The following is a 27,213-nucleotide window of genomic DNA, read 5'->3' as shown; positions in this document are numbered from 1 at the left end:
ACTACTGTGACCAGTGTTTGACTGCAGTCTGGATCCTTCCCTTCCTAGGGCTGTGTTTTGCATACACACACACATAAAAAAAAAAAAAAAAAAAAAAAAAAAAACCTAAAAAGGGCCTCGAGAAAGCTGGGTTCAATTTCAACCAGCATTTCTTTGTGACCAGAATCAGGCTTGACTTGATCATACAACACCCTAGGGTTTGAGACAAATTCTTTTCTGCCTTGACATATTGAATTACATTGCCACATATGTATTTTGTCTTGGATTCAAGCTCCAGGCATTTGCACCCTCTTAGCCTTTGGGGAGCCACTCAGTGCATGCTGAGAAGGGAGCTTGTATTGGTGGATGCAGAATTTGTTGTAAAATCTGGAGCAAGGACATTCTTTGACAGTGAACAAAATTCCATTCACTGTTGTGTTTTATTTTCAATTTCCCTTCCCACCATCTCTGGCTTCAATTTACAAATCAAAAATTTCCTTTTATTTCTCAGCTCAGGGAGTTTGGGGTGAACGTTAGTTCCGAGGGTAAGAGGGTAGGATCCAGACTGTCCGAACAACACGGTCCGTCATGGTAGTGCCCATTTCAACTCCACTGACTTCTGCCTTCCTCTTCCGTGGCTGTTCTTCCTCTCTCATTGCTCTCTCTGGGGACTTCCATGCAGGACATCCCCGGATTAGGTGACGACGGTTATGGAACAAAGACTCTGAGTAAGTTTCCAGGAATGGTGACTATTAACTTTTCCTTTCCTTCCCTTTTGAGTTTGGCTTTTGTTCCTGTTCTTGAGGGCCTTTCATTCCTAGCATGCACACGATCCGAGTTTCATTTGTTACCTAGCTGTGAATGCTCCTACAAAATAATTTTCGGTCATTTCGTTCTGCATGTCAGCATTTAAAAGCAAAGTGTGTCAGGCAGTCTGACTCCTGCTGCATTTAGCACCTCCCCTTTCTGACCGTGTGACAATGGTCAGCATGGCCTGGATGTCTATCCTGGCATCTCTCGCTCGGCCACCAATTACATCGCACAGAGCAAGAGACCATGCTGCAAAGAAAGGGTGAGCTAAGTGTCCTAGAATGGCAAAGTAGAAATATACCTTATGTTCTTTCTTCTGCCTTCCAACAGTGGAAAGATGTAATGCCCTTGCCCGACTCTACAGTTGAGCTATACTTTGCTACTAACAAAGGAGCTGTTCTCTAGTAAAATCAACATGCATTCTCAAAAAAGTAAATATTAAGCTACCCAAGCCTTAATTCTTTGTTATTAACTTGACTGGTTTCTTTCTCTCTGACTTGCAGTGGTCCTGCTTGAACCGTTTGTATGATAGTTTTAGATAAATATTAATGTCTTTCCCTATCAATGAGTTACCAGCTATATTATGTTGTCAGGGCTTGGTTTTGTAGTACAGAATGAAAACTAAGATATATTAGACCTTTACATTTTCTACGTATTCATGTCTTTGGTCTATGTCTCGTTGCACTTAGAAATTAAGAACAGGAATCTGTGTCTCAGAGTTACGCTTTTCTCTAACCCTCGCCCCACTCTAGAAGCACCAGAGGACTAAGAACAGAATGCTGTATCTTTCACAAATGTATCACATATTCGATTTTGCTTTGCTTGTCTTAATGTAATACAGGAGACATTTTTAGTTGTCCATTTCATTTTATAAAGCAAACTGGTATTGCATTGGATGTCACATTGAAGGGCTGTTTGCATAAGCCTGTGTAATGATGCCTGCCGTTCAGGGCTCATGTTTTAGACATGCAGCTATAGAAATCAAAATCTGGCTGAGTGCTTGTCTCCTTAAAGATGAAAACTTTATCTCTGAAATGCTGTAGAGAATGTGGTATGAAGTTTATACACTGATTTGAGCATTATCTGGAGGGTACCAGGCACCATTGATGGGAACTTACGCACTTTCAATTTGGAAGGGAAATGGATTGTTTTAGCATAATGCTAATAAAAAATAATGCAGAATTCCCTATTGGGTCCAGAATGTCCAGATGTTTGCTTGTGTTTCAAAAACTGAACAGATTTACTTAGTGGGGGAAAACTCAGGCATGCCCTATGTCATCATTTCAAAACAGTTAAGATAAGAATGTCCAACGGAGCTGCCCTCTGATAACAGTACACAACTCCCCATGCTCTGAGTGACTGTCAGCAGCCTTTTATACCATCTCCTGTTCCATGAGTCCTCAGACTTGTTAAATGTGTACCCAAATTAACAGCACAGCTCTGGCCATAAAGTCACACAGAGAGGAATGGTTTGTGCTCTAGATTCAATCCCTTTAGCAGCAAAAATGCATATATTGAAGCATTTTTTGCTGCTAGAGAATAATGTATCTTCTTTTTCTCTTTCTTAAATATTGCCAAATAATTGAAAGCCAAGTAGGCCCATATATATCACTTTAGTGATGTGACATAGGAGGTTCATAAGTTATACACAACTAACTAGTCAGCTGAACAGCAATATACATATCACTGTTATGTTAGCCAAGTTCTTCAAGAGGAATTAAACATAACATATGCCAAATCCTGCACTGAGTATCAGGCCCATTTATCTTCTGTCTGCTCTATTCTGGCAGAATTTAATAGCTATGCCAGCAACGACTGTGGAATAAAAACTAAGTCATGAACCATTTCTCAGGGACTTTTGCTTCCTCCCATATTTTCTACTCACTGAAGCAAAAAAGAGCTTCAAGAATCCCTTTTAGACCTGAGGATTTGCTTTCAAAGTATTTAAATAGAAAATAAAATCAAAGGAACTCCATGGACCAGCTGGTAAATGCAGTCTCCAGTCAAAATAATTAAGAGCTAAAACAGACGCAGAAAGTTACCTACACAGCAGTGGACACACACTGTCCTTCCGAATACCACTCTGTGGATGTGTCCTAGTATTTAATAGAAAGAATATCACTTGGGTTGCTACTGTTTGATAATGAGAGGTACTTTTTTTTATTTGCTAAGAAACAGAGGTATCATGTAAACTGGCAATAAAGTTTTCATCTTTCTCTTGTCTGGATTCTCTTAGTTCGATCTCTCGATCTCTTCTGCAGCCTTTCACTTGCCTTTGCTTACATTTCCAGTAGCTTTGCATGGGTGTGTCCTTTCCTTCTGGCTGCTCTCTGACGCTTGATCCTTCTTTAATTTGCTGTGCTGTCCTTGCAGAACACGTCTCTTCTAATGCCAGCGATAGCGAAAGTAGCTGCCGTAAGTTACTGCTTGGGTTTGTGGTTCTTTTCTTTGCGGTTGCCCCCATCGCCTGTGGTAGACATTTCGCTGCTTTTTTTTTTTTTTTTTTTTTGTCATCCTCTGAAGCAAATGGCTTGAAAAAAAAATCAGCATTTGATGTGGAAAGATACAGATGACACGGGTACCACCCGTGAACCCCAACATGATGTGTGCACACAGGCGCAGATTTTCTAATACCAATTCCAATCCCAACTGGCTAAGACCCCCATGTTGGATGATCTTGACATCCAATCAGCTGAAATCACTGTAACCGCCTTGGAGGAGAGAGATTCTGTTCTCCTCCTTTTGCTTCTCCCTTTCTGCTGCTGGAACAGAAATATTTCTAGCGTACGGTGTTTCATTAAATCAGGTATCTTGTGTATCACTCCCTCTTTGACTAATATTTTAAGACATATAGCACATCTATGTGTCTAATCTTATTTCTAATATCATTTATGGTTGGGAAGTTGATGAAAATGCTTCATCTAATGCTGAAAGGATTTTTTAAAACTTTTTAGGTCACTAAACATAACCGAAAAGGTAGGTAACTACTTTAAAATGTTCTCGGGTCACCTCAAGCCATTTGCTTAGTGTATGGAAATATTCACCAAATAACAAGCACATCCTTCTAACCAGCCTTCATGGTTTCCTGCTGCCTACTTACTGGTCTTTGGTAACTAATACAAGTGCCTATTACCACTGGGGCCCTGATGTCTTTAATATTAACCTGTACTCCTTAGCGAAATGGGTTACCCAAAACACAGTTGGGAAGGGTATCAGAATACTGCAGGCCCAATTACTGAGCCAAAGAAATAAATACCAATGCAGAAATTGGTATTGTCTTCTCCTTGGATACTAATTGAAAAGTAGAGTTGTTTGGAGCATCTGTGTTCCAACCCACTATAGTATGATGTCTTATAAAACCACGCCTTCGAAGGCACAGCATTGATTCATACATATGATCTGGAGCTGGAGAAGGGTTTTGAAGGAACCTAGTGTCCGGTAGAAATATATATATATATACACTAGATACAGATATCAGGTCACAATAGGGATCAGAATATATATATACACTAGACACAGATATCAGGTCACAATAGGGATCAGAAAAGAAAGGTGACTTGGACCAAAAACTGACATGACAAACTTGTGACAAGATGCCCAGGCAGAATATTAAAGTTGCATAATTGTCATATTGATGAAAATGTTATTAAGAGAGAAATTCCCTCAGTCTTACTGATGGAAGGATTCAGAGTTCTTGTGCTCAACGTAGTTGCAATCTTCCTACTCTTGTGGTTAACCCAATGTTAGATAAGGAAAAATTGCCTTGCCCATTTCTCGTTGCTTTTTCAATTCAGAGATTAGCAAAGAAGGAAGAGCCAAAGTTTATCTCTCTGACTTTATGAGCCACTCCTGATTTTTTTTTGGGGGGGGAGGGGGAGAAATCTGACTTACTGGTGTGGTTTCATAAAGACCACTAACACTAATTACATTGGTTCTCAGTTTTCAAAACCTTTGCTCCCATTCAGCACATAGCCACAGAACAGGAGAATAGCATGCTTTGCTCTCAGTTCTCTTTATGGGCTGTACCTTTAGTAACTACCTTCTCTTCAGAAAATTACAGTTATGAGAATATTTTTTCCACAACCACTAAGTCATAGAATTTAAGATTTAGGCCCCAGCTTCAAGCTGTTGGGGTGATGTGCCACAATGACAGCAATCATTCTTTATCCTCCCAAATTATAGATGCACACAATCATCTACTGAGGGAATGAAGGATATAATTCTATACTCCATAAACTACCTATGAGAAGAGAGAAAGTTGGAGTTGGCATCATTATGCTAGTAAGGCAAAGATATATGCCTACAAACCTCCACATCTAAAACATCATTCAGACATCGGCTACACCAAGTCAAGCAGAATCATTACATTCAACATGCCAAATTTCAGAGGGTCAAGCACGCAAGACTCCCTCCAAAGTTAAAAGGAACAGTCAGTGCTTTACTTGGCAGTGTCTGTGTGCACAGTTACCTTTCTCAGCACTCTAAAACCAACTCGAAAATTGATCAAGCCTGGATCTCAGCGCATGTGTACTGGGAGAGAGAGTTCAATAAATAAACAGGAGAGCCACTCCAGACAAGGAACGCAGCAGCACTACTTCCAGATAGGTGACTGTGTGCTCCACTTTGGAAAGAAGAACACTTGTCATAGGGGAGACAAGAACTTCCTGTGAGGGGCAGCGCCACAACCAAAAGGAAGAGGCATGGCCAAGAAGTGTTCCAGGAAGAAGCAACTTTGATATCAAAATAGGCTGTATCTTTCTACTGAATTTCTGACTTTTGCTATAATCGAGGCTAGTTCTATGCCTTGTGAAGAGTAATAAACAATTACGGAAAGACTCTTTGGCAAATATGAAAACTGTTCAGTCTGGAGACAGGATAGCTTTATGAAAAGCAGGTGATACAAAATTCTCCAAGGTTACTGTCCTGTACAGTGCACTGTGCATTCACACTGTGTTCTGGAGATACACAACCCTGCACATGCATGCCTACAAGACTCCACTTCTGAAACATAGTTCGGACATCTGCTGCACCAAATCAAGCATTACTTTTCCAAATAAAACTATATTGAGTAGCAGCTAAAATGTTAATTGATTAACAGGCATATTGCCTAATTATACAAATGCCACTTGAAAACCTTAACTATTGAATAGTTCCATATTCCTGTGAAGTTAAAGCTCGTGGCTTTCTGTATATACATTTCGATTGTCCTTGTATTTGGAGGCGGTGAATACCACACAGCTACCATCAGCACCAGGCAGGTTTGCACAGCTAATGACCCACCTCTCAAAGCTCCATCAAGCTCTTTACACAAAATGGATGTATGGGAGTTGAAAGTCATTCTTCTCGCCCATTGGTATTCATCAGTTACGTTAGGATATTTCCAGTGAGGGTATAGAGGAAATGTGGCCTGTGTGTAGTCTCTGAGATGAGACTCAAGACTTCTCTGAAAAGGTTGGTAGTCCTGACCCCATACTTTAATCATTGCTCCACTTTTCACAAGCATTGCCCACGGCTGCCTTTAGTTACTTCATCTTGGTTATCTCATTTGACTACTGCGATGACATCATTATTGGGGAGTCCGTACCTTGGCAGCCTACTTTGCACAGGAGGCAGCGAGAGCCCTAATGGCTGTGCACCTAACCAGTAAGCGGTAGCCCTGAAGTTTGTGATTCTGACTCCCAGGCAGCTTCTTGCTGTTTAAGCCAATTCTTTGCAACCATGCGGTGCTAGTCATCAGATTCTTAAGGAGAACCCTGCTTCCAGTGTTAACTGTAACTAAGCCTGAGCTTAAGGGCTTTCTCTTGGTTGAGGAATTTAATCTTCTGACTATGCTATGGAGACACTGAGCTAACAAATAGATGTAACTCAAGGTGTCAACGGTAGCCAGTTGGAAATGGCTGCTTGAAGAATTGTAGAGGAGCTAGAGAGATGGCTCATCAGTTAAAAATACTGGCTATTCCTCCAGAAGATCTGGGTTTGATTCCCAGTACACACATGGAGACTTAAAACTGTCTGTAACTCGAGTTCCAAGAGGACTGAATGCCCTTTGCTGGCTTCCACAGGTACCAGACAAGGATGCATAGACATGCATGAAAGCAAAACGCCCAGACTAATATAAATAACAAAAAATATAAGAAATAAGCATAAAATATTTTTGCGGCCACACTTCAGGCAGTGACTGCTGTGTAATTCCCACTGCGGGCATAGAATGGAGAAATGTCACCCTGTGCTCCGTAGTCGTCACCCTAACATGTCCTGGTGCTAACATTCTCAGACTCTGGGACACAGACTGATTCTTAATAGCCATCAGGTGCAAGCTCTAAGAAATAAATTTAGAATGTTATACACAGCATTGATAGCACCAGCTCTACTCCCTCCTCGTTTTCTTGTTTCCAAGACCCCAGAAGAACGGACGCTTCTCTTTTCTCTCGGGAAGAGGACTGGGGTCTTGCTCTGGTGTACCTCGCTGCAGCAGGTTTCTGCTTCACACACCCAGTGTTGTGCAGGGCTCTGTTAGAAAACAATTCTGCCAAGTGTCTGACAGCTGCAAACCCACAGCCTGTGCTGCTTGCCCACTGCCAACCACAGAGTTGCCAAAACAAGACTGGGAATAGTTTGTACCTTTTGCCAGCTGTTATTCTAAGTGCCAAACTCTCTTGAGGAAAGAGAGAGAGAGAGAGACAGACAGAGGCAGAGACAGGGACAGAGGGACAGAGACAGAGAGAGACAGACAGAGGCAGAGAGAGAGACACAGAGACAGAGACAGAGAGAGAGACAGACAGAGACAGAGAGAGGGACAGAGAGACAGAGACAGAGAGAGATAGAAAGACAGAGAGAGAGACAGAGGCAGAGAGAGATAGAGACAGAAACAGACAGAAAGAGACAGAGACAGACAGAGGCAGAGAGAGAGAGAGAGAACCTAACTAAAGATGACTATAGAGATGTTATACCAACAGAGGGAAAGACAAAGCAGAAGCTTTGGTGTTTACAGATGGACCTCTCAGACCTCTTCAGGCCTCTTGGTGACTGCCTTCTTCTGTGTCCCATGCCCTTTGCTCCCTGTAAACTCTAGTGAATCCCATGGAAAAGTCTACATCCCCCACCCTCCTGAGACAGTATGATATACTCAACAGAGAAAAACAAATGTGGATTTAAATCTTGGCTGCCACTTAATAGTTGAGCAAATAGGCCTCATTGAAGGCTTGAACCTCAGCTTCTCCATATATAAAATGGGTCACCGTCCAAGACATCTTGTGAAAACAAGAAGCCAGTAATAGGAAAGCAAAGCCCCTGAAGAATGGCATGGAGACATACATTTTTCTCTCTTTGTTGCCTTAGGATTTAAACTCTGGTTCTTTTCCGTTGCTCATGAGGCCTTTTTTTACTGGAGCATAGAAATTGGCAGAAGGTGCTGAATTCATAGCTCTTATATAACCTCAACCTCACAGCTTCTCCAACAGCTTCTCATGCACACATAGTACCTGCTCACATGGGGCCATAACAACTGGGATGCACAGAGAATGATGCGTCAGTACCTGGCAGTACCACTACTCTGCGAAAGCCAGTTCCTTCCATAAGAAACACACCACAAAATAGCAGACAAACAATTCTCTCCTGAACGCCGTGCTTGTCCTGGCGTTTTGAGCCACATCAGATGTTATTTAAGATTTGCGTTTGGAAGATCCCATCAGAGTGATCTGCAATGACTGGAAAGGGATTCAAATGGAAGCATGACGTGGCACGGTTATTTAGAGGAACCTGTGTTTCCCAGACATGCAGAGCCTTTCTCAGCATCCATTACTCATCTTGCTCTTCACAACGGAAATCACGAAGTGAGTTCTCTGCCATCTTTTAAGTGCTGGAGTCGCAGTGATGGATGGAGCTTAGTACCCGGAAGGACCAGTGTAGAAGACAGACTGTGATAAGGACCACCTCCCAGCTGGAGCTTTACCTCACTGTCAGGATTCTCCTGAGAGTGTCCAAGCCTTCCCTATAAAGTTGGAGTCTAGTGCCACCATTAAGGAACAATGCTACCCTCCCTCCAGCGTTTTCTCCACAAACTTGTCCACTGGTCTTGCGAATGGCAGTCTATGTCAAGATTGGAAGACTGGGGTTTTAGCATCAGTCACTTTTTTTTTTCCCATCTGAACACTTTTGTGTTATTTAATTTATTTGCAGGGAATCATTATTTCCCAGAATACACAAAATTCTGAATTGTCCCCCCACAAGCCCCCTTTTCTCAGACATAAGCATTTCCAGGGCAAGTGTGGACATGTTCCATTTAGAAGAAACATTGAGTCTTATTGTCCTTTCAGGATATAGGGTAGCCTAGCAATGCCACTCCCAATCGCAAGTCCTCTTCAAGGTAGATATAAAACATGACTTAAATTGGCAGCCATTCCCTGCCACTACCAAGACTCCACAGAAGGTCTCTGTGTCCTACAACTACCAGCATATCATAACAACTACCCACATCAACTGCAATCATCGAGACCGTCTGCGGGAAAACAGCCCAATTTCCCCTGGCACTGGAGCTATCAAAGAGAAAGTCATATTGGCACACTAAATGTGTCTAGGATGGTTGACCTGTAGACTCTGCAGTACAGTATAACACAATGAGAAAAGACAGTCTCCCATCCTGAACCTCCTCCAACAGATACTGAAATGTTTTTCAACATCCCTAACCTATCCTCACATTAACCCTAATACAAATATAGGAGCAGAACATTTGGGATTTGCAGCTGAGCTGAAGCACCCCTGACCAACTAGTTGATCTAGGGTATAAATTTGATTTAAGACTATTGCCAAAGTTGACTCAAGGCCAACCCTGAAGCAGAGGGCATTCAGCAAATGCTGGGAAAACATGGCTGCCCTTAGGTCCCATCCTGAAGCTTCCAGACATGAGGTGGCAGCAGTCTTAGTAGCCTAGGACAGACCTCTCGAGTTGGAACAGAGGACAGGGCTGGAATCAGGGTCTCCACTTGTTCAGCTCATGCTCTGCCTATAGCTCTAATCTCAATGTCTTCGGTTTGACTCCAAGTTAACTGACCAATGACAGATTGCTGGTGACTCTGAATTAGACTAAACCTCCAGCACCCTGTAATAATATTCTGACAGAAGTTCCATGTCTTAAATGAAATAGACACTTGCTTTTGGATCACATACTTAGGAAAATAAAATAGGAGATTAATTAAAAGAATCAGAAATTCTGATGCAGTAGCTTGAAATCATTGGGCAGACCCTTTCCAGAGTGGCTTTATTTGTAATGTTTGGTGTGGAAGCATGGCACTCCTTTCTAATGTCAGATAAAAAGCACTCTCTCAGATCATGGCCCCAGTGCAGAGAGCTAGCCGTCTGTTATTGCAGAGTTATGGCCGTGCACTAGCTAGACACAAGAGTTTTATGAAAGAGAGAATTTTGAATGGTTCAAGAAGAGAGAACAAGGAAAATTAACCCTCAACTGTGCACTTCCTGTGTTTCAGAGCAGGAACTATAGCTCTTAGTGTGGCTGGTCATTTGTCAACTGTACTTTTCCTTTCCTTTCTTCTCAGGAGGACAAGAAGATCTCATTCTTTCCTATGAACCTGTCACGAGGCAGGAAAGTAAGTTTCCCAGCATGCCCATGTTCCTGATTTCCAGGCTAGAACAACAACACCAAACTCTGCTTAATACCCAGACCCAGGCTCAGCATCAGTTCCCAGAAGGACAGAGCAGTCCTTCAGTGTCTCAATAAGAAGGCACATGTCCAAGTCACCTAAGGGCCTGAGCTTGAGGGCTAACAGGGGAACAGCTTGGGGCAGCTGCTACCAACCCAGGTTTCCTAGCAGGTCTCAGAGGCAGGCCACCTGCAGACTGCTCCAGGAGACATCTGTACAGAGGCTGATGGTGGTTTGTAGAGATGTTGCACAGAAAACAAAGGCCTCAGATGGGGAGTCACACCAATAGACTTTAATACCTTCTAACACACCAAGAAATCAGGAAGCTCCCAGTAGAGTTTAAGTACATGAAGGGTCTCTACTAGTAACAATGACTTTAGACAATGACTGAAAACCTGGGGGTTTTTTTTAGGGAGGTGGTTGTTTCTTTGTTTGTTTTCTCCAGTGCTCTGTAATTCTAGGTGTTTTGACTCTGGGTAGTTCAAATCCAAAAGAAGTAAAATTCCTGCTCCTTCTCATTGGCAGCTACTACAGCTGCCTTATCCTTTGTTAGTAAATTCCAGAAAGCAGCAGAGTCAAACTAATTAATGCTAGTTAATGCTAAACTCTCATTTCTCCACTCAGAGCATTCTGGGTAATTTACCCGGGTTAAAGCCTTAGGGCATCTTAGTTGTTGGCAGTTGGCCATAAAGCGTCACTTCTGCAGAAGTATAGCACTGCATCCGAACTGCAGGGCTTTAAATCCCCCCTCACCTGCATCTCCCTTTCTCTATCTGCAGTAAACTACACCCGACCAGTCATTATCCTGGGCCCCATGAAGGATCGAATCAATGATGACTTGATATCTGAATTTCCCGATAAATTTGGCTCCTGTGTGCCTCGTAAGTATCACTCTTGTTTTCTGTGGGCTAAAGCTGGAATCCTTGGTGGATAATCAAATATAATCTTGCCCCTTCAAGACGTGTCTCTGGTGTGATTTATTTCATCAGTCACCCATTATCTGAGCGCCAGATTTCATGTATGCGCCTAGCGCTTTTCACCTGGGCTGTCACGGGGGCTTGTTTTCTGTTGATAAGAACAGACCTCATCCCCAGAAGATAACAAGACCTCCTGAAATCTTGAGACAACAAGATATTTACAAGCCTCAGTGAGTTCCCCTAGATTATTTGAAACACCACTGTAGCATCTACAGGGACAATAAGAAGGAAAAACCACACATTGAAATGGTCTTTGAATGACTTAGCACAGTGTGCCAGTCCTCAAGCCAAACAGTCTTGCCCTTGTGTTTTTGATGGTCCCATGTTATCAAGGGCTACATATATCATATACATATTATATGTCATATATTATATACAACATCACCTTCAGGTGGGAAGGGGTAAGTGAAGGTGTGTTGGCAGCCTCTACCATCTGAACTGCCACCTTTGAGAGTCCTAACTGAGAGGAACTTAAGCATTATTGCCCTTGCCCTTCTGCCCTTCCTACACTTTCTGTTTTCTTTTTCTGGTTTTTTTTTTTCATTAATTGCACTGTTCTATGATAATAAGTACATATTAGTTATACAGAATTTTTTTAAGTTAGCAAAAAAAAAAAAAACTGAAAAGTACACTTAATCCCACATAATACCCAGAAATAAAATCATTCTTTCTTCCAATACATTTTTTCATGCATTTAAGTCTTTAAATCTAAGTTGCTATATAATAATTTTAAATAATTGTAGTCACCAAAACTGTATAGGCCTTTTAAATTCCCTTTCCTTTTTGATATAATGGGCTACAATAAAATATAATTGTTATAAATTACTATAGCAAATATATTTTTTACCTTTTGATCAATTTTAAGATAAATATTTAGAAAAACTGATATGAAGGTTAGATATATATTAGCTTTTTAAAGCCATATAGCTATTTCTTCTTTATGTTAACAAAATATTAACATAAAATTGTTAGATTTGCTGACTTTTGGTCTTACCTGAACAATGATTCTCTTACTATCCATAAATGTAAGCCCCTAAACATATTCAGAATTACATGCCACATTTCCTTGTGTCTTTCATCATCTATTTTGTTCTATGTCTTGTAGTGCTATACATTTTGAGGCAGTGCTTACACGGAGACAGCCTCTCACTGTGGTCCCCACTGGTCTGGAACTCATGACCTTCCTGCTTCCGAATCCTGAGTGATAGAGTGATAGAATTGCATGTGTGTAAGCTTATCTTCAGCTGTGGTGCTGTCTTGTGAGAGTCTGGACTGTGTTACCTTCCTTTACAGAGTATTTTGTTTTTAGAAAGCAATAATGTACTGTCAGATCAGCTTATACTTGCAACTTGCTTTTGGAGCTGGGAAGATGGCCTCACGCCTTGATATATTGCTCTTTCTGCTACTCCAAATGCCCGATTTCATATGAATTACAACATCTTGTAACACTGAGTGGCCTCTGGACTCTCCACTTAGACACAGCAATGAGGCAAAGAGGAAGGGTAAATAGACATTTGCCCTCACAGAGTTCTCGGCCCTTGTCAGTCCAGCTGCACCTTGTCTGTTGGCTGACACCTGAAACAAGCTATCTCGTGTATTTATCCTGTTGTGTCACTGCTTACCTGGGATACTGAGGCTGGGACTCCCTGCCGTGGTCCATCGTGTTACAGATGACCCAGATGAATGTATCTAGGATAAAGGATGAGTGGAGAAAATACCACCTGGAGAAATGTGTTCTGAGTGTGTCTCACCCTCACTGTCTCTTCTCTCAAAGATACTACGAGGCCAAAGCGAGACTACGAAGTGGACGGCAGAGACTATCACTTTGTCATCTCTAGGGAACAAATGGAGAAAGATATCCAAGAGCACAAATTTATAGAAGCTGGCCAGTACAATGACAACTTATATGGAACCAGTGTGCAGTCTGTGAGATTTGTAGCTGAAAGGGTAGGTTTGCCTCTCATGACTCCCTTAAAGAAAGTTTCTGGTAGCAAACTTCTCTGGTCATTGCTCCTTCTTCCTTGCAAATTAATGTGCATGCAGAGAATTACCTTAAAGCAACGTCATTAATCTTTCATTTAAATAACTTATTCTGACTGACTTGAAGATGAAGAGATCAGAGAACACTCATTAACCCAAAGAAAGTTAACAGCCTGCAGATTGTGGAGAATTGATTTGTTCTTGGCTCACTATCTGACCTAGGTCAATAAGACTGAATTTACTTATTAAGAGAGCTTTGCTGCTCTTTATTTGCCTGGATGCACTGAGTTTGTTTTTCCTCTGAAAACAGCATTGTCAGGGTAAAAAGGAGATTTGTGGGAGAATGGTCCTGTCTATTTGACAGAAATGTTGATTTTGAAGGGCTGTTGAGAGTTTCCTTCTTGACAGTATCAGAAGCATAGAAAAGAGGGGAAGCTGAAGGGAATCTAGGGTAGGGAACTGTCTTTAAGATCTGCTCACACATAGAGCCTGTCTCCTGTAACAACATATGAATAATCCATAGGAGGAAAACAATTGTCTGTCTGACTCAGTGTGACTCCTCCTTTGAGGTTATCTTCCTTTTGATATACTGATGAATTAAACAACTCACTTCCTCCACAGAGACCCAGCATAATAGGTATATAGTTCTGTTTTTAAGGTGGGTGGGGTAAAAGAAAACCGGAAATCAGAAAGAAGAGATGCTTGGAAGAGAACGACATCTTACCAAGAGCATCTCTAAGGAGTAAGAGAGGAAAAGAGATGTTCAGCAAACCCTGCAGTGTAGATGCTGGCAACTCTGCCTGCTGGAAAATTCCTTTTAGATAAATAACCCGAGGTCTAACAGCAGTCTTGTTTTAGAAAAGGATTTCCTACCTTTCCCCAGAAGACATCCAACATGCCAGACCCAGGAGCCACCTAGGGGAAAGAGTTTCTGTATAAATTTGGACTCCTCTAGAAGTCAGAAAATCTCATTTTCTCTTTTCTTGAAACCCCTCTACCAATCATCCACTCTATCAATTTAAGAGTGGCTGGCTTGTGAATTGAGTTTAACCCAGCAGAGTGGCTGTAACCTAAGCCTCCTGAATAACCCGCAGAGTAAATACTGGGTATTTAGACATATGTAGGAAATAGATTGGTTCTCTTATTAGAAGATGCCCTGTATTGTGTGTGGCTTCATGGGAGTGCCAGAGCTAAAGGCAAGCACCAAGTGGTGCTTGAAATTTTCTGACATGGCTGTCAACTTGTCCATAGGCAACCAAGGGTAGGAGCACCAAAGAAAACCCTTTGTCCAGATATACCCCACTGATCCTCATGCACTGGAGCTGGAAGAGAAAGACAACAACCAAAGCCCCAGCTGTGACATCATCACCTCTGGATAAAGTCCTGCTCCTGAGCAGACACCATGATTCCTGCTACTGCCCTCATGCACACAGATCACACTGCTGCCCACCGCTATGCCTTGTCAAGCCTGGCAGGGGACAGCATGGAGGGTGGCTGGCATTCAGCTATCCCCATTCTCCATGCAGCACCTGGAGTCATATAGCTGGCTTTAGAATCTCATTACCAGAGAGCCAGAGAGACCCCAGACCTTTGATAGAAATAACATTGACAATACCAGGAAAGACCAAGAGACACCTATTGCTTTCCAGGCAAAAACTCATAAGCATAAAATAACTTTAAACTTAAAAAAAAATTGTGATTGATAACCTCAACAACCAATTAAGCCAAATGGATAAAGATTACACAAACAGCATGGTTTTAGGCATGGTTTAGTTTTGTTTTTTGTTTGTTTTTTTTTTTCCTTCTTTTTTTTTTTTTATCCCAGTCAAACAAAAAATAAGATAAAGCACAGAAGATGGGGGTGAGGGGGAGCTTCAGGGCACAGAAAACAACAGAAGAAAAATATACATAAAAGAATAAGGTAGCTTTTAGAGCCCTGAAATAAGCATGACCAAAATACAATGTTACTGCCAAACATTGTAAACAGGATACCAAAAGTACAAGACAATTTTTTTTTAGTCTGCTAGGAAAAAGTGGCAAGACCATTATCATAGACTAACAGCAGATTTCTCAACAAAAATTCTATTGTGTAAGAAGGAACACAGCAAGATAGCCCAAGTATAGAAGAAAAAAGCTGTACCTAGCAAAATTAGTCTTTAAAATTGAAAGAGAAATGGATACACAGCCAGGCCCGGAAACACTGAGGTACTGGTGACTATTAGACTAGCTTCACAGAAGCCAAAAAAGATAAAAACAAACCCTATAAGGAGACACAGCCAGGTGTGGTGATATCTGCTGTAACCTCAGCATCTAAGATCTATTGAAAGTTTCAGGACAGCCTGGACCACAAATTAAGACTCTACGTGGGGAGGGTCCGGGTCAGGAGAGACAAAGCACATCACTGTGCAGTGCTGAAGGGAGTAATTCAATAAGAATATATAGAGTGTACATCTGCACACAACTAATGTCAGAGGCTCACTTTCATAAGCCTGGCTCTGGTGCAATGGCAGTAGAGACAGGAGTGAGGCTCAACTACGATGGCAGTCAGAGATGCAAAGTCAGGCTCCAAAGTAGTAGAGATGGCAACACCCCACTACCATCAATGGAAAAAGGTCGTCCAGACCAAAAAGGAAAAATAAAATTGGAGTTAAACTTTATTATCAGTCAAATTGATAGAGCAGACATTCACAAAACAATTCTACTCAAATTCAGTGGCATTGGAATGTTATCCTGGATATGTCATCAAAAGGAATAACACTAGAAGCAAACATTAAAAGAAATTTTATACATGAACAGAGGACTGACTCCTGAAAAAATTAGAAAAAATTGTAAATATCCCCCTTGTGATGATTTGTATATGCTTGGCTCAGGAAGTGGCACTATTAGGCAGTGTAGCCTCGTTGAAGTAGGTGTGAGATTGTTAGAATAGGTGTGTCACAGTGGGTGTGGGCTTAAGACCCTCACCTTACCTTCCTGAAAGCCAGTGTTCTGCTAGCAGTCTTCAGAGGAAGATGTAGAACTCTCAGCTCTTCCTGCACTGTGTCTGCCTGGATGCTGCCATGTTCCCACCTTGATGGTAATGGACTGAACCTCTGAACCTGTAAGCCAGCCCCAATTCAATGTTATCCTTTATAAGACTTGCCATGATCATGGTGTCTGTTCACAGCAGTAAAACCCTAACTAAGACACCCCTAAAGTAAATAGAGTTAACAATGCAACATACCAAGGCTATAACAAAGAAAACAAAATAAAGCAAAACAAGAACAGTGAGCAGCCACTTAAAATGGACAGAGAAAAAGCAGATGTCCAATAAGTAACCAAACAACTTCCTAACCAGAGAAGCAAGAACACCAAGTAAGATAGTAGCAGAAAACAAAGAAGAATGATTATATGAGACACACATGATTCAGAGACTCCAGAGACAATACAAAGGATTCCTAATCCAAAGAGTTGACTTTTAAAAAGATGAACTGAAACTAGATTCACCAAGAAAAGAAAGATGACCACACTAAAAGTCAGAGGTAAGACAGGAGAGGTGTCCCGCAGAAATGCAAAGGAGCATGGGAAATTTTAAAGAAAAGCTGTATGATAATAAATGAGAAAACCTCGATGATAGGGAAAATTTTCTGAATACATATGGCTTCTTATCAAAACTGAACTGTGAGCACATAAAAACTCTGAATACAGCAATCACAAGCAAGGACAATAAAATGTCTCCCCCAGGGGGCATATGAGACACCCCTTCTCCCTAAAAATCTAGAGGCAATCAATGGTTGCTGAGAAGACAGAAATAAATTTTCTTCAGTGCTGTAGCCACTAGTAAGTTTTCCCTGCTCTTGACAATAATGTCTCACCTGTACTCCTATAATCGGCCCCATTTAAACTCAGTAAGTAAAAGAGGAGTGTTGGGAAGGGAAGAGATTCATTGGCCATTGGAGTGGGACAAGGAAGAATAAAAAGGGTTGAGTATGATCAAAGTATATTGAAGAGTCATAAAAACCGTAAGACTTCTTATGCTCATGGACTAGAATTAATATTGATACAATGTCCACACTACCCATCCTCAGTAACCTTGATTGCCAAGTTAATGGAATTTAGAATCACCATGACAACAATCTCCTGGCATGTCTGCAAGACATTAATCAGATCAGGTTAATTGATATAGAAGAATAATCTTAAGTGTGGGCAGTATCATTCCATGGTGTCCCAGACTGAATAAAAGGAGAAAGGGCTGAATCCCAGAATTCACCTCTGTTTCCTATCCATGGTCAGCAGCCTCCTGCTCCAGCCACCATGACTCCTCCACCATGATGGATTTCACCCTTCCTCCTTCAATTTGCTTCTGCCCACTATTTTATTGGAACAACAGAAAAGTAAATAATATACAACCCAAAGTCACAATACAGATACAGTGCAATCCCTATCAAAATATAAATGGTTCTTCACAAAGCTTGAAGTAATTTAATCCTAAAATTTATATGGAAACACACAGATAAGAAAAGAAAAAAAAAAAACAGCCAAAGAAAAAAATATTCCAATTCCAAATTCAAGAGATAGTGTATGGCCAGATTAATTAAAGCAACAATGAATGATATTGATTTAGACCAAATATCAGACACACAGACCAATGGAACAAGTTAGGTTTGCTGAAATAAACCATCACATGTACAGCCAGCTGTTCTCAATAAAAGTATCCAAAATACTGGAAAGGGAGTTTATTCAGTACAGGATGCTTTTTAAACAAGATAGCTTTGTGCAGAATTCTGAAACTTGACCTCATTTCATCCTGTACAGAAATCCTGTCAGAGGAGACCATGAAGCTAAATGTGGGAACAGAAATTTCTTAACTGCTAGGAGGGGGAAAGGGGCTTCAAGACACTGGATCAGGCCTTAACGGTCCAGAAAACATTTTTAATGAGTGGATGAGATTACATAAAGTTAAAAATGTGTACACAACAAAGGAAGTGTTGGGGGGACACAAAGGCAAAGAAATGCTGGTGTTTTGCAGGAAAAATGGGACCGAGCAGAGCCACCATGAGAGCAAAACTTCAAGACTAAAGCCAGGGCCTGGAGAGATGGCAGTTAGGAGGATGTTGGCTCTTGCATAAAAGCTGAGTTTGATTCCCCGCTCCTATTACTGTCAGGCAATGAAACTCCAACTCCAGAGGATCCAATGCCTCTGACCTCTGCCAGCTTCTAAAGATGTGCACATACATAAACACAATACATATGCTAAAATAAAAACAATAAATATTGAAAACTGAAATACCTGTCCTACTGCTGGCTACATATTCAAAAGACATAAAATTGGCATATCAAGGGAATTTTTTTCAGGTCTAAAATACTTGTGGCAATGATATTAATAGACTCAACCTAGGTAAATGAATAAAGAAAATCTAAGATAGGTAGATAGATAGATAGATAGATAGATAGATAGATATATAGATAGATAGATATAGATAGATAGGTGGATGATAGATAAATAGATAGATGATAGATAGATAATCTGTCATCTGCAGCAAGATGAATGGAATAGATAAATAGATAGATAGATAGATAGATAGATAGATAGATAGATAGATAGATTAGATAGATAGATGATGGATGATAGATATATAGATAGATTATAGATAGATAGATAGATAGATAGATAGATAGATAGATAGATAGATAACATATGCCATTCACACTAAGACAAGTTCTACATATTCATTCTTAGATGTTAAGCAGTACTGACTTCAAAGAATAGCAATTACTAAGAACCAAAAAACATGTCTGATTAGGAGAGGGCAGGAAAGTATACTAGGTCAGTGCACACAGTAGGCACAGTAAGCAGACATGGAAATACCATGTTGAACCCCGTCAATAAATAGAATTGGTATCTTCACAAACATATCAACATTAGGAAGTGTAATGCCTGATAACATACTAGAATTTCTCTAGTGTCCGCTTCCCAGAGGGTAGACCATCAAGCTATATGGACTGTGTCTAGTAAGTAACATAGAAGACTGCATCTATTTTCATCTTTGAACATGTAAACACAGCCTATGTTGACTAAAAAGAATTCTGGCTAGTATATAATGAAACAGTGTTACACCTTTCGTGTCACCAGTGTGCTTCACAGCTAGCAACCTTAGGATTTATTAATTAGGTGATAAGGCATGAAGCATCCTGATGTGTTTCTCATAAGCATTTGAGCATTCCCTGAACTCTTCATCTCAGACAGACAACATGCATTTTCCATGTACTTAGGATGTGTCTATCTACATAAACATGCCTTTTATCTTGTGGAACGTTCTCTTAGCCTCAAAGTAATAAGGCCATGTCTCCCCAGGAGGTAGAATGAGATGTGGCAAGTCATTGTACTTTTCCAGAAATATGTTATGAAGTAGCTCGAGGCACTGAGCATCCACAGCTTTGAAAGCCAAGTTAAATGAGGTGTGTTATAAAGGAGTCGTCTTTTTGTCTGCTAACAAACACCGGTACATACTCACTGGAAGAGACATCACTGAAGCACATAAAACTGAAGATGATGCATCTGTGTCCACCTTGTATCATGGATGTGTCGAGTCAGAGTGCACATAAGCACTGAGCAAATGGATAGACTTGCTCAAAGCTCCTGTGATGAGCATTCTTCCAGCTTTAACACTGGTTAAAATGATGAAATGTTTGCCAGGTCTGCCCATGCTCAGAAGCTGGGCTTCAGGCTTCTAGTGAACTGTGGTTGTTGGCCAATATCACTAAGGCTTAGTATTTTCTTCTGTAAAGCACAGTAGTGCCTACCACACACTTCGAATTATTCTTTCCAGTGGGGATTTTTTCCAGTCTTTAGAAACCTAATATTTCATACCTGTCTCTAAAGCCTGCTTTATTTTATTGCACTGAACACTGGCTTTATTTCTTGGTATTTTTAACCTATTTTTCTTATCTTTCTACCAGGGCAAACACTGTATACTTGATGTATCAGGAAATGCTATTAAGCGGTTACAAGTCGCCCAGCTCTATCCCATTGCCATTTTCATAAAGCCCAAGTCACTGGAACCTCTGATGTAAGTAGAGGATAAATCCCCATCCAGCTCCTGGGTCTGAATATACAGCAAGCGACAACAGTTTGTCGTAAAGGTTTTCAGATAGAAATGCCAGTGTTGATCATTAAGCATTTCCCTTTTTGAATATATATATAATATATTTATAAAATATTTTATTTATATCTATATAATTTTGGTTTATTATTAATTTTAATATACTTATATAATTAAATTTATTATTATTAAATTTATTGTATAATATTAGTATATTTATTAATAATATTTTTATGTATTTTATGTTATTAAACATTATATATTTAATTCAACATATTAATTTTCACTCAATAACTCTTTGCTACTTTATGAATTGTTTTCACCTTTACATTTTCTACTTGTTGGCAGCTTCATTTGGTCTAAAAGTTTTATGGAGGGATTGGGCAGCTATTTTAGCTTTGGTTTTGGTTTTTAGCAATCACAAAAGACTATGACCTTTGTGTTGTTTAACTTTGAAAACAGTTTCACAGGTTATTCTTTAAATGTGCTATGTTTTGTTTTTATAAAGGGTACAAAGAATATTTCAGAATTTCCATTGACATTCTGCATTGCCTTTAATAAAATTCTGACTCTACATTAAGACACGCAGACCCTGGTACTTCACAGAGCCTTCCCTGGTGACATGATTAGAGCCTTAATTCACCATCTCCATATCTGTGCAAATACATACATGTGGGACAATGCATGATTCTGACGTTGTTCCAAAGCATTTCCAAAGGTCTAGTAAAATGCTTGTCTTTAAAACCAGTAAGCACATTAGGCAGATATTTATGATCTTACTGATGGCCCATGGCGACGGTTCCCACACAGCAGTGACACTACTGTAGGAAAGGTGGCAGGGCAAAGAGGCCACGAGCAGAGACAAGGAAAGTGGACATTAAGACCATTTTTAACCAATGATCTTTCATATAACCTTAGCACACGTTGCTTGAGCTTCCCACGGTTGAACACTGTCACAGGGGCTCACTTAGTCCTTGTTATATAGTAAGTGCTCAGAAAATAATACTATTATTGCAAAATATACATGGTTACTTTTTATGAATCACTAATTCAATCTGATCCTCATAAAACGCATAAGCAGCTTCCTGGAGAAAGCCGGAGATGAGGTCAGTGCCTCTGTTCTAAGAGCCTGGCTTCAGCATTGCCTTCAGGAGAGGCAAACAGGGGCCTGGGAAGAATGTTGTTGGGCAGAAACATACACAACACACTGGAAAACAATGCTTATGGAAAGATGGTAAAAATAGAAGGTACTTATTCCCAGAGATAAAAGTCATTGTTTTCTGAGTACATCAGTTACCTTTTTGGTCTCCTCTGAGGACAAAGCTGCAAATTGAACCACAGTAGTTGGAATGGCAGCTGTGAGGATAAACTTCAAACACACAGTTTGTCTCTAGGGAAATCACCAGAGTTGTGTCCTAAAAACAGAGTACATCCCCAGAAGTAAAGGTAGACAAGGGCTTTGCCAAGGCAGAAAAATAAAACTAGGGAGCAAACATGAAGAACATTAACCCCAGTTACCACATGGAAAATGTGTAGAGATGATAAAATAGTGTTCTTGTCGTTACCCCGACAGCACGCGTTAAACTTCTTCTGTGAGGGGTATTTCATAAAATTAGTCAAGTGACCACAATGTCGTTACGTAAAAGCTATTTATAATCTGTAAACTGTCATATAAAGCTATGCAATGTTAACCTTCAGAGGAGAAAAGTGGTGCTCACCTCTTGGGAATAGCATCATAAAAGCTCATTTCGGAAATAGAAATTAGTCGACATCATCAACACACAAGAGAGGATGACGTCCCGGGGAAGGAAGGCCTGAGGGAACAAGAGCAGTGGTAGATTTAGTCCAGTGTGATGCTGGGAGACAGCCCATCTGGTGCTCAATGGAAGATCGACTTCCTTCCATAACTACCAGATGATTCATGTAGTTCTGCCTCAGGGTCCTGTCACAGGCACCTATCGCCAAGAAAAACCAAGCATGCCAAAGGCTGGGTGCTGCAATGAGGACAGTGTCTTTGGCATAATTCACTTCAGCCATATCCATGGATCTCCACTGCAGTGGTAATGACACTCAGCCTTGTGCAATCTCATCACTAAAGGCTGTTGTCTGTGGCTCACTCTTTCCTGGGGCTTTTACTTCAGGAGCAATGCTGTCGTGAATTGCCCATTCCCGAGGAAGGAGCACAGCTCGGTCAGCTGGAACAAAAGCATAGCAGCTGTCACAACAAAACAGTGACACACCATCACACACATTACCTCTCCTGTGTATCATCCACGGAGCTGATTAGCAAGCACACAGCTGCCTCTTAGGAGGAACATAAATTCAAGGGTATATATGAAAGAGATAATTTCATGACATGCTGTCTCCTGACTTCTGTGCTTACCCCCATAGGAACGAGATGCTTTCCTGTGTCCGTGTACCCTATCCTCACCAATGGTCTTTTATGGCTGTACCTGTGATGCATTGTGTGTATCTCTACTTGCATCTATGCCATAACTATATTTATTTCCCTCATTCTCCATTTAGCCATTCACTCATTTGGCAAGAACTGAATCGAGCTTTCATATGCTAATGAACAAGCCATAGCTTCTCCTTCAAAGAACCTGGAGCTTAGTTATGAACTCTAACCAATAGGATAAGACTATTTATAGCAGCAAAGTTCAGGAAATATGGAAATACTTACATTTCATTTCAGTTCTCTGTAGCATCCAAACGCATGTCCAACTTCTCTCTTCACGTAACCAAGTTTCAAAAGATACCAAGCTTTTGATATGACATGGTAGGACTGTAGTTGTGGGAAGGGGCTCCATTTCTTACTCTACAACTTCTGATTACTTTATTAACAACCTTAAGGAGGCCCCCTCTCTACTTCAGGCCCCCATAACTTGCACAAGGAAAGAGACTGACTAAGCCTAGGGGTTATAAAACTAGATCTCTAGTGTCCAAGTGACATACAAGGCCCCGATACTTTAAGAAATGTACCTAACTAATCAATCAAAATGTCTATTCATTTGGTTGGACTTTCAGTGCCTAGAGACTCTGGGAGAATAATATTAATATGGGAACGGGAATTAATAATTTAATTTTAGAGAGAATTAGAAAAATATTCATTTTCCTCCCACCTTCTTGTCCTTGAACTAGTTAGGTAGCTCTTTAATTACCATATAATAAAACACCATTCTTCCACATAGTTAATGATAAACCAGAATAATAGAAAAGATAGTCATAGGCATAATTCCTTTATAGTCCATTTTCTTATCAGCCATCAAAGTTTCCTTTTTGTTTTTACCTTTTAGATACATTTTAGTTCACAAATAGTAACTATATGTGTTGATGGATACGGTATAATAGTTTGATTCATAAATACGGAATGTAATGGACAGACCAGACTCCTCAAATCTTCATCACTTTGAATCACTCTTGAGATCATGTCACTATTAGCCACTTAGAAATAGTCAACTAGCTGCTGTCAACCACATTTACCTAGAATGCTGTTAGAGGCTATTTCTTCTATCTGACTGTACTCTACACCCTATGTTAGAGATCCTTCTAGACCAAGCTCCTCTCTCCAAGCCCACCATTTGACTAAGTTGCTTGATTATAGCCATATTTGAAAATATTGTAGTCCCAGCACTTTTCAGTGATGCTGTAGCCACTGTAATTCAGTCCCTAAGGAAACATTTCGCTGTCGTTTGGTCATAAGAACAGGAAGTCTAGAGTTCTTGTCACTATGGGCATGACTCAATGTTTGTACAAGCTGAGTAGTTAGAGCCACAGAACTCCTCAGGGAACCGTTCTACTTTGCATAATACTTCAGAAACACTGGGGGTTTCTGCTTACCAGACTTGCATGGAAGGTGAACCATAGACTTTAAGAGGGATGAAGGCAATAAGAATTAACCCTTTTACAAGGCTAGGACCTGAGAACAAGACTAGTTCTCTTGGGTATAATGCTGCCTAACAAACCCAGATATATGCTCAGCTTTCCTCCCTCTGGCCACTTCTGGGAAAATGTCTTCAATTCATGTCCTACGTATATTTTAGAGATGTGGAAACCTACTCAAAGTCAAACAAAGGAAGTTCGGGTTTAAAAATACAACAAAGGAGTAGTTAAGGGGCAGCCTGTTCTGATGAGGTGTAACCTCAAGGGACACATAAGCACTCCATTTAAATAGCCTAGGGCCTGCTGGAAAGAAAGTTTATTGTTCTGCTCTAGGGACTGCAAAAAAGCAGACAAAGGTCACAGACGGCAAGGAGACAGGTCCTGCTTCAATCCTGCACTGGACATGAAGCCTGTCCTCTGGGAGAGTGGGCACCCTAGCAATTAACCCTCAATGGCTGAAATGGTCTCCCCAACGAGTTCAAAATGAAGCCTTAACAGCTACTAGGATTAAACTACGCTTCCTACAGGGATCATCTTTAAAGTTTGGAACTTTGTCATACTCTCTTTGTATCCTAATATCAAACCCTCATTTTCTCAGGGAAATGAATAAGCGTCTAACAGAGGAACAGGCTAAGAAAACCTATGACCGGGCAATTAAGCTAGAACAAGAATTTGGGGAATATTTTACAGGTAAGTTTCCTTGGATCCCTGCTACTATAAGAAAAGATAAATTTCCTGGTGCTGTTCTTAGCCTAGGCTCCGTGCCTGGAAAAGCTAGACTCCAAACCTTTCCAGGTGAGATTGCCTGTACCCTTATCTGCTTGACCATTGGGTTTAGAGCCTTGTATTCTCTCCTCTCTGAGTTAGCTCATTTCCAGTTCTTCACTGGTCCTAAACCATGAGCAGCAAATGCCTTAAGCTATCTCCTGCTGTTAAGGAGATCTTAGGCATGCTACCTCATTAAACTGTCTCCCTGATATTTTCAGAAAACTTGAAAATGAATGCTTTAAGGCTCAAAATGAGCAGTTTCTACAACAGCTAATATCCAGCAGTCTCTGCCTTGAAGACCTCCAGACCTGTCTCCTCAGTCAGCACTGGGAGACAAACCCACTTGGTTGTTTAAGTTAAGGTTGTTTCAAGACCAATAATAGATTTGATTTTTTTTAACAGTGTCTTTGACAACAAGACATTGTGAGGATAGAACATGAATTTCTTATGGATGTCTTGAGTTCCCTCTCCTTCCCTGCTCTGACAAAACACTGATTAAATCCAGGGAGAAACCAGCCTTGGGGAATTTACCTAACAGCAGATTCTCAATGATTTGATAACAAGATAATGAGCCTGAGGTGTAACTCAGTAGTAGAGTGCCTTTCATAAAGCTTAGAGTTTGATCCCAGCATCCTCCAAAATAATAACTTCCCTCGTGAATTATTGGCATGAAATGAGATTGTTGCAGTTGCTTTGAATGCCAAAGGCATCATGAGTGGGGCACTGTGTAATTATTTTTACTAACATTAATATTAAGGTTTCTCTTCGTAACGTGAGTGATTTTAAAGGAGCATTCAAGTGGGGAAAATACAAGGGCTGTAGACATAGCTCAGCAGTTAAGAACACTTGCTACTCTAGAAATAATAACGATTTGACTCATAGTTTTCAATACCATAGTGTGATCTGAAGATTGTTTTTGAAGCATGATGATATCAACTCTACTTCAATGATAATTTGTCTTGAAGCCTTGAAGGCATACAGATAGTGCTGATGTGCTTGGGAAACCCAACTCCAAGAAAGCAGTTATCGAAGGAAACCACAAAATGATCTCAAATTTCCACCGAGAACCAAGTATCTTAGTAACTTACAACTTAGTGATTTATATCTCCTCTTATTTATGGTCCTTATCAGGTATTCATAGTCTCAACAGTTCTGTGAGACAGAAGCCTTCATTTACAAAGTAACTGGTGTTTCTCAGTAAAGGTTTTTGAAACTGAAAAGGTTAGCTAAACTTGTCCTTCAAAACTCGTATTTCCATGTCTACAAGACCCGAATTGCTGCCTTAATTAAAGTTTGGAAACTCTACAGCCAAACAGGGAGCCTCAGCCTGAAACCGCTGTGTGTTCTGCTCCCATGCCTGGCTCAGAGCAGCCATCCATGAAACCAACAATTTGTTGCTAGAATTGTGAACAAACACAGAAAGTGCTCAGACCGAGACCCATTTATTACTGACCTAGGGCAGGGAAAGAATGCCCCTTGTAAGCAGCACTGAGGAGACCTACCTGTGTAAGCACCCTGCATTTTCCCTTATTTAAAGGGGACACTAAGCCTCCTGATGAGTTGTCTGTTGATTCTTTTGGGTGAGAGATCACTGTCCTCACCCCTAAAGCAATGCCTCCTAACGTGCTGGTTTTGTCTTTGCAACAGCAATTGTCCAAGGAGATACCTTAGAAGATATTTACAACCAATGCAAGCTTGTTATTGAAGAGCAGTCCGGACCTTTCATCTGGATTCCCTCAAAGGAGAAGTTATAAATTAGCTACTGCACCTCTGACAACGACAGAAGAGCATTTAGAAGAACAAAATATATATAATATAACACTTGGAGGCTTTTATGTTTCTGTTGCATTTATGTTTTTGCAGTCAATGTGAATCCTTATGAATGTACAACACAAACTGTGTGAAGCCATGAAGGAAACAGAGGGGCCGAAGGGTGGGACGGAAAAGACATCCCAGTATGCAGGAAGGCTTGGGTTTGCTCAAAGTACCAGGTGTAGGGATGAACCTCTGATGGGCTCTCTGCCCTAGAGATGGGCAGCCTTCTCACCCCAGCAGATATCCAGAGCTGATTTAGCTGCT

General features: G+C 40.7%; 1 protein-coding gene across 22 annotated transcripts in view; it reads left to right on the top strand.

The window, feature by feature from the left end:
* Positions 1 to 26,888, top strand: part of DLG2 (discs large MAGUK scaffold protein 2) — a gene marked incomplete at both ends in the record, with an annotated part of 1,874,976 nt that extends 1,848,088 nt beyond the window's left edge. For 11 of the 22 annotated variants that reach the window (XM_080912640.1, XM_080912639.1, XM_080912652.1 and 8 more), the window contains 7 exons: positions 662 to 707; positions 10,341 to 10,391; positions 11,225 to 11,326; positions 13,197 to 13,369; positions 20,342 to 20,451; positions 24,965 to 25,056; positions 26,782 to 26,888. In XM_080912640.1, coding sequence (XP_080768766.1) covers positions 662 to 707; positions 10,341 to 10,391; positions 11,225 to 11,326; positions 13,197 to 13,369; positions 20,342 to 20,451; positions 24,965 to 25,056; positions 26,782 to 26,888 — 681 coding nt within the window. Of the gene's footprint in view, positions 1 to 661; positions 708 to 3,162; positions 3,205 to 10,340; positions 10,392 to 11,224; positions 11,327 to 13,196; positions 13,370 to 20,341; positions 20,452 to 24,964; positions 25,057 to 26,781 lie in introns of all 22 variants that reach the window. The other 11 variants (XM_080912636.1, XM_080912649.1, XM_080912651.1 and 8 more) reach the window with 6 other exon arrangements.
* Positions 26,889 to 27,213: the final 325 nt, after the last annotated feature.

Source organism: Micromys minutus (genome assembly GCF_963924665.1).
Source record: "Micromys minutus genome assembly, chromosome: 2".
Lineage (NCBI taxonomy): Eukaryota > Metazoa > Chordata > Mammalia > Rodentia > Muridae > Micromys > Micromys minutus.
This window is presented reverse-complemented; position numbering and strand designations above follow the sequence as displayed.